This window comes from Scyliorhinus torazame, chromosome 14 (genome assembly GCF_047496885.1).
Source record: "Scyliorhinus torazame isolate Kashiwa2021f chromosome 14, sScyTor2.1, whole genome shotgun sequence".
Classification (NCBI taxonomy): Eukaryota; Metazoa; Chordata; class Chondrichthyes; order Carcharhiniformes; family Scyliorhinidae; genus Scyliorhinus; species Scyliorhinus torazame.
In genome coordinates, this window is record NC_092720.1 from 35,811,321 (window position 1) to 35,822,899 (window position 11,579).

The 11,579-nt window shown below is 53.3% G+C and overlaps 1 protein-coding gene across 1 annotated transcript in view; it reads right to left on the reverse strand.

Moving 5' to 3' along the window:
* Nucleotides 1–10,694, reverse strand: part of LOC140389634 (rhodopsin kinase grk7-a-like) — a 41,258-nt gene extending 30,564 nt beyond the window's left edge. The window contains exons 1-3 of the mRNA XM_072473926.1: nt 10,629–10,694; nt 8,357–9,026; nt 5,977–6,414 (exon numbers count right to left, since the gene is read on the reverse strand). Of these exons, the coding sequence (XP_072330027.1) occupies nt 5,977–6,414; nt 8,357–8,959 (1,041 nt within the window). The 5' untranslated portion in view covers nt 8,960–9,026; nt 10,629–10,694. The remainder of the gene's footprint in view (nt 1–5,976; nt 6,415–8,356; nt 9,027–10,628) is intronic.
* Between the last annotated feature and the right edge of the window lie 885 nt (nt 10,695–11,579).

An 11,579-nucleotide genomic window follows, 5' to 3' on the forward strand; every position in this document is an offset into this window, starting at 1 on the left:
TGCGTGCCACCCAGGCTGACACCGCACGGGTGGCGTCCGCGGTGGAGGCAATGGGTGCGACGGTGTCAGACATGGGGAACGGTTTGCGAGGCCTGGGGCCTTCCGTGCAGGCGGCGTCTGTGGCCCAGGAAATGGCTGCCCTCTCACAGGAGGCCATGAGCCAGTGCCAGCGCCAGATGGCAGAGGCGCTCAACGCCATAGCCCAGTCTCAGCAGGCCATGGCCCAGTCTCAGCAGGCCATAGCCCAGTCTCTGCAGGCCATGGCCCAGTCTCTGCAGGCCATGGCCCAGTCTCAGCAGGCCATCGCTGAGGGCATCGGCGCCAGTGGCCATGTGCGAGCTGGCGTCGCACTGTCGCAGACAGGGTTCGACAACCCCCTGGGCTCCATGGCTGCAAACCTGCAGACCCCTGTCGATACCAGCACGGGCCTCCAGGACTGGCAGCGCCAGATGTCGGGGGCGCGTCGGATGGCCAGTCCGTTCGCATCCCCCACCCATGTAGAGGCCTGGGGGCCATCGGGCACCCCGAGGGAGGAGGAGGTGGTGTGGTCCGTCCCGGCTCCCTCTGTAGGGGAGGTCCTGGTACACCGCGACACCTCGGACTCCCCCCCTTCCGTCCCAGGTGCATCGGGTGGGCAACGAGCAGGACAGGCTGGCAGCTCGCCATCCCAGTCGCCCGGGCCGCAGCCTGGCCCATCTAGGCCAGGACGCCCCAGGAAACGGCCGCCAAAGGGATCCAGTGTCAGAGGGCAGGAATCACAGGAGTCCACCTCCAGTTCTGCTGTACCGTCTGGGGAACCACGTAGACGTAGTCAAAGGGCCCATAAGGCCAAACAATTAGACACTGAGTAAGTTGGCACGGGTGCAGGGCACAGATGAGTTTTAGGCGCTAGGGCACGTGCATGAACTCCTTTGGTTATTAAAGTCAATGTTACACCTACCGAAGCTGCCTTTGTGCTCTGTCCAAAGTGTGCGGGGGTGTCATGTACGTTGAGCGCAAGTGTGTGTGTGAGGGGTGGTCTTACCTCAGCCCCAGGTGAGTCTGCCCCCTTCCCCCTGGGCCGCCATCAACATCCCCCGGGCAGAGGACGGGACCGTGCGCTGCAGTGTCACAGCCGCATGCAGGGATGGTCCGGGTGGATGGTGGTACTGTGGCCATGGGTCAGACATAGTCCAACGATGTAGAGCCAGGAGCTCATCGGAGGCGGGTTGTCATCATTCTCCATGGCCTGCGATAGACACGCGTCCACCCGCAACTGGGTGAGCCCGGCCCGTTGTGCCGCCGGTGGATCGGCAATTGTGAGTGGGGGGGTGGTGTGCATGCGGGTGGGGTGTGTGGGGTTGGGGAGGGGGGTGAGGGTGCTGGGTGGGTGGATGGGTGGGGGGTGTGGGTGGTCGGCTGTTGTCATGGTGTGCGGTCTGTGGCCATACTACCCGATTCCCACGCCCATCTAGTCAGTGAAGCGGGCGTCTATCAGTCTGTCCCGTGCCCGCTGGGCCAGCCGGTAACGGTGGACAGCCACCCGTCTGTGTCTACCCCGTCTGCCCTGACCATTGCCCCCATCCCCCTCATCTGGGGAGGACTGGGCCTCTTCCTGCTGCTCCTCCACTCCGCCCTCCTCTGCCTGCGGCACATCGCCCCTCTGCTGGGCTATGTTGTGCAGGACGCAGCACACCACAATGATGCGGCCGACCCTATCTGACCGATACTGGAGGGCGCCCCCAGAGAGGTCCAGGCACCTGAAACGCATCTTCAGCACGCCAAAGCACCTCTCGATCACTCCCCTTGTCGCTACATGGGCATCATTGTAGCGGTTCTCCGCCTCATTGCGTGGCCTCCGTATAGGCGTCATCAGCCACGATCGCAATGGGTAGCCCCTGTCGCCCAGCAACCAGCCCCTCAGCCGGGGATGGCGTCCCTCGTACATGCCGGGGATGGATGACCGCGACAACACGAATGAGTCGTGTACACTGCCTGGGTGACGGGCGCAGACGTGCAGGATCATCATGCGGTGGTCGCAGACCACCTGTACGTTCATCGAATAGGTCCCCTTCCTATTAGTGAACACGGCCCTGTTATCTGCAGGTGGCCGCACGGCGACGTGCATCCCATCGATCGCGCCCTGGACCATGGGGAACCCGGCAATGGCAGAGAAGCCCACGGCCCGGGCATCTTGGCTGGCCCGGTCCACGGGGAAGCGGATGTAGCGGTGCGCCATGGCATAAAGGGCATCTGTCACTGCCCGGATGCACCGATGCACCGATGTCTGCGATATGCCGGACAGGTCCCCACTCGGTGCCTGGAATGACCCCGTTGCATAAAAGTTCAGGGCCACCGTAACCTTGACGGACACGGGGAGAGGGTGTCCCCCGCCAGTGCCACGCGGTGACAGGTGTGCCAGCAGGTGGCAGATGTGTGCCACGGTTTCCCGGCTCATCCGGAGTCTCCTCCTGCATTCCCGGTCCGTGAGGTCCTGGTATGACTGCCGGGGCCGGTACACACGGGGCGCCCTCGGGTGCCTCCATTGCCGTGGGGCCGCGACGTCCTCCTCCCCCTCCTCGTCCTGTCGGTCAGGTGTCCCTCCAGCCTGGGCGGCTGCCGCCTGCCCCTCTGCGGCAGCCTGCGCCGCCTCTCTGGCACGCTCCTCCTCCTCCTCCTCCTCCTCCTCCTCCTCATCCAGGGCAACATAGACATGAGCGGCTGCCACCACGGCGGCCAACATCGCTGGATGATCTGAAAACATGACGACCTGGTGGGGGGGAGGGGAACGACGACATGTCATCATTGCCCATATCCCCTCCTCCCCCCAGCCAGGTGGCATGGACCGCATGGGTCCAACTGTTGGAGGCTGGCACCTGGCCAGGTGGACCAACTCATTTGCCCTCCCATCACCCACCCCGGCACGGACCCCCCTCCCCCCAACCTCCACCCCGGCACGGACCCCCTCCCCAACCCCCAACCTCCACCCCAGCACGGACCCCCCCCCCAACCTCCACCCCGGCACGGACCCCCCCCCAACCTCCACCCCGGCACGGACCCCCTCCCCAACCCCCAACCTCCACCCCAGCACGGACCCCCCCCCAACCTCCACCCCGGCACGGACCCCCTCCCCAACCTCCACCCCGGCACGGACCCCCTCCCCAACCTCCACCCCGGCACGGACCCCCTCCCCAACCTCCACCCCGGCACGGACCCCCTCCCCAACCCCCAACCTCCACCCCAGCACGGACCCCCCCCCAACCTCCACCCCGGCACGGACCCCCTCCCCAACCTCCACCCCGGCACGGACCCCCTCCCCAACCCCCAACCTCCACCCCAGCACGGTCCCCCCCCCAACCTCCACCCCGGCACGGACCCCCTCCCCAACCCCCAACCTCCACCCCGGCACGGACCCCCTCCCCAACCTCCAACCTCCACCCCAGCACGGACCCCCCCCCCAACCTCCACCCCGGCACGGACCCCCTCCCCAACCCCCAACCTCCACCCCGGCACGGACCCCCTCCCCAACCCCCAACCTCCACCCCAGCACGGACCCCCCCCCAACCTCCACCCCGGCACGGACCCCCTCCCCAACCTCCACCCCGGCACGGACCCCCTCCCCAACCTCCACCCCGGCACGGACCCCCTCCCCAACCCCCAACATCCTCCCCAGCACGGACCCCCCCCCAACCTCCACCCCGGCACGGACCCCCTCCACAACCCCCAACCTCCACCCCAGCACGGTCCCCCCCCCCAACCTCCACCCCGGCACGGACCCCCTCCCCAACCCCCAACCTCCACCCCGGCACGGACCCCCTCCCCAACCCCCAACCTCCACCCCAGCACGGACCCCCCCCCCAACCTCCACCCCGGCACGGACCCCCTCCCCAACCCCCAACCTCCACCCCGGCACGGACCCCCTCCCCAACCCCCAACCTCCACCCCAGCACGGACCCCCCCCCAACCTCCACCCCGGCACGGACCCCCTCCCCAACCTCCACCCCGGCACGGACCCCCTCCCCAACCTCCACCCCGGCACGGACCCCCTCCCCAACCCCCAACATCCACCCCAGCACGGACCCCCCCCCCAACCTCCACCCCAGCACGGACCCCCTCCACAACCCCCAACCTCCACCCCGGCACGGACCCCCTCCCGGCACTCCCCCGGAGCCCAGCCTACTCTAACCACCCCCCCCCCCCCACCCCCCCGCCGCACACACACACAAGCCGAGACACACCTCTCCGCAGGCAATCAGTCTGCGGCCACGCCATTTCCTGCCCAGAGCCAACCCCCCAGGCCGTCACTCACCTCCTCGCTGGTCGGCGTGAGCCTGGAGCACCGGGTCACGCCGATGAAAAGGAGGTTTGATTCACGTCGACGTGAACGGTCATCACGTCGACGGGACTTCGGCCCATCCGGAAGGGAGAATATCGGCAGGCCGAAAATCGGCTGCCTTGCGCAGACCTGTGACATTCTCCGCGGCAGCGGCGCCATTAACGCCCCGCCGACTTTTCTCCCTTCGGAGACTTCGGCGGGGGCGGGATTCACGGCGGCCAACGGCCATTCTCCGACCCGGCGGGGGGTCGGAGAATGACGCCCATAATTAGTAAGTATGCAGATGACACAAAAATTTGTGGTGTTGTTGATAGTGAGGAGGATAGTCTTAGGCTACAGACTAATATTGATCAGCTGTAAATTGGGCAGATCAATAGCAGATGGAATTTAATCTTGATAAATGTGAGGTGATACATTTTGGGAGGTCTAATAAGAGTAAGATATACACAATGAAAGGGAGTATTGAGGAACAAAGGGACCTTGGTGTACAGGTCCATGGACCCCTGAAGGTGGCAGCACAGGTACATAGGGTGGAAAAGAAGGCATACCAAATGCTTGCCTTCATTAGCCAGGGCATAGAATAGAGGAGCAGGGAGGTCTTGGTACAACTTTATAAAACATTGGTTTGGCCGCAGATGGAATATTGTGCGCAGTTCTGGTCACCATCCCATCGGAAGGACATGATTGCACTGGAGGAGGGGCAGAGGAGATTCACCAGGATGTTGCCTGGGATGGAAAGTTTCAGCTGTGAGGAGAGACTGGACAGACTGGGTTTGTTTTCCCTGGAACAAAGGAGGCTGAGGGGGAAATCTGAGAGAGGTATACAAAATTATGAGAGGCATAGATAGGGTAGATCATAAGAATTTCTTCCCCACGACAGAGGCGTCTAGGGCCAGAGGGCATAGGTTTGAGGTGAGGAGTAAGAGGCTTAGAGGGGACCTGAGGAAACATTCTTTTACCCGAGGGTGGATGAAATATGGAGCGTGCTGAGTAAAGGGGTGGTGGAGGCAGGTACCCTCGCAACATTTAAGAGGCATCTGGACGAGCACTTACATCACCACAGCATAGCAGGCGATGAACTAAGTTCTGGCAAATGGGATGAGTATAGATTGGTATTTAATGGTTAGCACAGCCATTGTGGGGCGAAGGGCCTGTTTCTGTGCTTTATGACTCTATAACTTCCTGATTTTTAATTTTAAAAAAATAATCTTTATCGTCACAAGTAGGCTTACATTAACACTGTAATGAAGTTACTGTGAAAATCCCCTAGTCGCCACAATCCGGTGCCTGTTCGGGTATACTGAGGGAGAATTCAGAGAATTCGGGGCTTGTGGGAGGAAACCGGAGCACCCGGAGGAAACTCAGACACGGGGAGAACGCGCAGACTCCGCACAGACAGTGACCCAGGCCGGGAATCGAACCTGGGACCCTGGCGCTGTGAAGCAACAGTGCTAACCACTGTGCAATCAGTAGAAGTTACAATCCAACTTATAACTATTCTTGCTACCAAATCTGGATAAATTTTACAGCAGAATTACAGATTTCTGGATCACAACTATTTTCTATGGCCCTGTGTGTTGTCTATGGCCCTGTGTGTTGTCTATGGCCCTGTGTGTTGTCTATGGCCCTGTGTGTTGTCTACTGTGCTTGTCTGTACTTACTTTCTGGCTAATGGTTTTGCTGCCTTTCACTCTGACTGCAAGTCCCAAATCTGAGAGCCGGCAGTTGCCGTTGTCATCCAGGAGGACGTTCTCCGGTTTCATATCACGGTACACAATATTCATGGAGTGAAGGTGCAGGATTCCACAGGCAATCTGAGCTGTGTAAAATATTGTACGGTTTATTTCTAGTCCCCTTTCTCCAATGTGGTAAATATGAAATTTCAGATCTCCTCCATTCATCAAGGTCATGACCAAGCACAGGTCGTTCTTGTTTTCATAAGCATAGGCCAGATTGACAATAAATCGGCTGTTCGCCTTTTCCAAAATTTCCTTTTCAAGAAGGGCCATTTCCTCTCCATGTTTCTTTTTCAGTCGTTTCTTGTCCAACTGTTTACAGGCATACATTTTTCCACTTGTTTTGACTTGTATAGCACACACCTGAACAATGCAAAGTTTGACACATATAAATCCAACAATAATATGCTTGAATCCATTTTTTGCACCTTAGACAATTCTTGTGCACGCACCAAAAGATTAAACAATATTTATACCAACAAAAAAAAAAATATTGGGTGCGTTCTAACCAAATTGCAACAGAGTCCCGTGCCAAGCTCGTTTAGCCGGGTGTTTCCCAGCACTCGCTGTGCTGAGAAACACCATGCTATCTAATGGGACTTTGTTGTAATCTGGGGCCTCAGCAGGGAATGCCCCATCGAGGCCGCACTTGGTCCCATTTCCTGCACTGAGGAGCTCTGCTCGTCAGAACTCCCTCCGCGAAGGAGATCGGGTCGCCATTTTTAAATGGCGCCTGGACTCTCGACCAGTCCAGCCTGGCACCACCAGCCTGGCACCCTGGCAGTGACCTTGCCTTTTGGCAGTGCCACCTTGGCAGTGCTAGGCTTGCACTCAGGTGGCATTGCCAGGGTGCCAGACTGGCAGTGCCAAAGTGACACCAGCAGGGCCAGGGTGCCACTCTGCCCAGAGGGCAACCACCTGGGGGCCTCCAATCCCCTGGGAGGCTACCCCCAAGTGCCGTTCCATCTAGACCTCGTTTGTGGAGACCAGCACTGAACAGTGTTTGCCTGAGGTCTCTGAGGTGAAGGGGTTAGATGGCAAGGCCTTGGTAGATCAGGCAGCTGCATTTTAGGGTGTGACTAGCTGTCTCACTCCAATATGCAGATTTTCCAATTACTGATCCCATCCATAATGGGCGGGATTCAGATCACGACATCTCGCAAGATCCTGTTAGATCTTGCGAGGCTTGGTGAGCCGTAGATTCCAGAAGAGGGATCTGCTGGGATCTACCTGCCACGCCACCGTAGATCACGCCATTTGCTTTTTATACATTTTTTATTTGAATTAACATATCAAAAGGCTATGATGCTTTGTTTAATTATTAGAAAAACAGTTATTTTGAATCAATTTACTTTAAAATCGTATTTCAAGGCTTTGGGCAGAATTTTACTTTTGTCGTCAGGACTTGACATTGGATGAGTTTCTGAGTCCTGACCCTGCATTGGTGTCAGACACCTAGAGATGGTCAATTAATGGACAGGGCGCATGTTCGCTGTCCAATTGCGGATGTTGGGTCGGCTCCTGAGGCAGGGGCAGTGAGAGGAAGTCCTCAGGCACTGAAACCTGGGCGGCTCCACTGTCTAAGGTGGGAGAAGTCGAGAGAGGGAGAGAAAGTGCTTCATGGTGGAGGTGTCCTCTGAAGAGAAGATTGAAAATATTCAATTCCACAAGGCCACCGCTGACAGTTTGGCATTGTGGAAGAGCAACCTCGACGTTGGCACTGCCCGATGGCAACGTGGGGATTCCTAGCGGGATGGAGCGCTGGACTTCCAACGTAGTCTGCCACCACTATCCCCCGGTCACGTTTTGCACTTGCTGGGGGATGTGTGGCTGAGTGGGGCTTTCAACAGACTGGAAAATAATTCTAGTTGATTTCCACTGTGTGGCTGTAATAGGATACTTAATTGTTCTAATAGACTATCCACCGCTTGTGGCTGAGTAGCTATCATCACCTACCCCTCCTCAACTGAACCAGACTTCCCCCCCTCACCTTCCTGAAAAGAAAATGATAATTGAGTTACTGTGAAAAGCCACCAGTCGCCACATTCGGCGCCTGTTCGGGTACACAGAGGGAAGACTTCAGAATTCTCAGCTGGTACGGGAATTGAACCCGCGCTGCTGGCCTTGTTCTGCATCACAAAGCAGCTGTCTAACCCACTGAGCTAAACCAGCCCCCTGGTCTGGAGGTTGGAATGTGTCAGCAATCCGGCACGCTGCTTTCAGATGCAGATTTCTGAGCTTCTCCACCTCCGATGAAAATCAGATTAGTCTTTCCTTTAAGCTGTACAAATTAGAGATCTCTTACCTCTCCAAATCCCCCTTTGCCCAGAACTCTGAATTGATAAAAGTACTTTTCAGTTATCGGCTGCCGCTCAAACGTTTTCCACTGCAAGAACTTAGTAAAAAATGGACTGTTTTGAAAGTCTTCGAAAGGTCGTCCCATAAGGAATGTTTTAGCTTCTGATCGAGCCAGAGCCAGACGTTCCTCAAAGTTATTTTCAGCTGCGTCTTTACATTTATCAGCTAGCTCTTGACTGAGGAAGGCGAGGTAGTTTTTGGAATCAGGTTTCAGAAAGTTGGTCACAATGTTCTGCCGCAGGTTGTCCTTTACCCCATTTTCAGCCAGACAAAAGTCCATAACTTCATTTTCAAAATCAACTGCAACTTGATATTCTGGGACTGTTTCTGTAAACAGATGAAACAGCTTCTTGCCAATTGGTTGCTTTTCACACACATTCTCGAATACAACATCGATATTTTGCCTCACTGACTCACTTTGTTGATGACTTGGTAAAGCCAAACTTTGTCTCCTCTTTCGCATTTCCTTGATATCTCCATCCACGCTTTTCCTGGCTTGCAGGTAAACCGTGTTGGCAATGAGGTTATCGAGTGCTCCCATGTCACACATGTTGCGCTGTTTTGTAGGTCCCCGCTTAGTGTGAAAACGCCTGAGAGTTTGCCTGCGCTTTGTGTACCTGTGAACAAACGAGTATTTGTACCATTAAATACCTCACAGATTTCCTTAAGTACCTTTAGGTGTTCTATTCTGGGATTATGATGCCTAAGAGGTTTGCATCTAAGTAGATTTTACTTTTCTGTGTTTCGTTGTCAGCGGTGTTTATGTGATGTGATTGATGATATATTTAAAGTTTCATTACATACAATGCAAAATTGATTTAAGAAGAGAATCAATTTTCAAAAATATATGCTGCAGTTCAAAGTTATCAAAAATATTTTATTACGCGAAGGGACAAGTTTTGAAAGCTGCTAAACTCAGCTAATGTGTCCCTTCGTCAAATAAAATATTTTTGATAACTTTGAACTGCAGCATATAGTTTTGAAAACTGATTCTCTTCCTAAATTATTTTTTCATTACATGTAATGAAACTTACATTTTAAGTAACAAATGAAAAAAAAATCCGTGTATACATTTTGGAAGCTTACATTAAACCCTAACACACTGAAGTAGAGGTTTGTGTCATGTTGTTACTTCGTAAGTTACAAAGAGGTGGCTTAAAAAAGGGTAATTCTGTACAAGGTCATTGTAACTGTATCTAAATCCCGTGCTAATTTTCTACGGGTGCTGTTGATTAAGGTTGATAGAAACATTAGCAGTCTACAGTGATGTATTAGTTTAAAACAAATTGTAACTACTGCAAGATAGAACGTAGAACATACAGTGCAGAAGGAGGCCATTCGGCCCATCGAGTCTGCACCGACCGACTTAAGCCTTCCACCTTATCCCCGTAACCCAATAACCCCTCCTAACCTTTTGGACACTAAGGGCAATTTAGCATGGCCAATCCACCTAACCTGCATGTCTTTGGACTGTGGGAGCAAACCGGAGCACCCGGAGGAAACCCACGTAGACACGGGGAGAACGTACAGACTCCGCATAGACAGTGACCCAGCGGGGAATCGAACCTGGGACCCTGGCGCTGTGAAGCCACAGTGCTAGTCAGTTGTGCTATCGTGCTGCCCATTTTATTGATATTTTATTGTTATGAGTTTGTGAATAATTATAAGAAAATAGTATGACTGAAATTAATTACGTTATAAAAGATAAGTAGTTGCTGCAAAATATTTTAAAACTTATTTTAAAATAGAAAAATAGATGACTGTCATTATACTGTAGCTAGCAATTTCAGCAGTTGACTTTTAGATACATCCAGTTTGGGCAGTAATTGTAAGCATTATAAATAACTGCTGGGTAAAGATGTCAGGAGGACAACAGGCCCTTTTAGCACTGCGCATTGCATTTAATGTAAACCCCAAGTTGCATGAAAGGGTGTTCCCTTCCCTCTGAAGCTGTACTGGCGCTATCTACGACATACTTCAAAATAGATACAATCTAAGTGTACCAACCATATTACTTGAGAACCTATGCTTGTTCCAAAGAGATGTGAAGCAGCCTTAGAAAAAGTAGAAATTATCATCCAAAACCATGGTAGATTTTGACATTACTTTCTTACAATTGGCCAAAAGTAGCAAGAAACGGTCAGAAATTGAAATCAATTAAAAAACATTATTTCCTGATATTTTAACAGTGGCATTAGATCTTATTATTTTCTCCTCACCAGTGACAACTGTTAAATTCTGTCTGATTTTCAAACCTTCAAAATTGTTCACGCTGTCGGACTCGGTCCTCAACGCATTTAAACACTTACACGCTCAGCCACCCTTTTGAAATACACCCCCACTTTCTCTGTCTCATACTTTGCAGAGTCTCACAGCTGCAGCAGGCAATCTGCCATTGGTCTTCTGCCAGTCCTACATTTGAATGGCTGTTTGGGTATGCCCAGAAGAGTCCCATGGTGACTCACACTACAATTTCCTCTCCTTTCCTTTGAGGTATCACCTACTCACTGATTGGCACCTCTTCCTGACAGCGTGACCAGAATTCTCAATAACTGGCACAAAGCCATAACCAGCCATTCATGCGCAGCTTATTGAAAGAACAATGTCGAACCACTTTTACATACCTAATCGGTCAATCTAAGGAAACTGAATAACTGATTGTGAATCCATGCTTCAATTCAGCTTGAAACTGATGAAATGGAAATGTTCATCTTCTAAGGCTGCCAACCAGCTGGAGTAGAGTGTCCAGTTGGTCATTTAGAAATTTCTAAAAGGTAAATCGGTGCACAAGTGTCTGCAGTTAAAGTGAAAATCTCTTTTCCACTTACATCTATGTGGTATAGAGGTGAAGCTATTGGTTAATAAATGTGTTCTTTATTTAACACTAGCATGACAGACATTAAAACTCAAAGCCGTAATTCCATCTTTTTTGGATACCGCTAGGCTTCCTATTTGGTTTTGTGCCTCGCAAAATGCACCAACACTGTGCCACCGCAGTCTACTAGCGCGCCATGTGCCCAGGAATCCCAAGTGTGAATGCAGGACCTGTCCTCTCAGCAATGGTTTGGCTATCCCCTGAAATAGAAATGTGACACATTTTACTATGTTATGGGCCAGGGTTTGGAGAACCCCAAAGTGTATCAAAGAACAAAGAACAAAGAAATGTACAG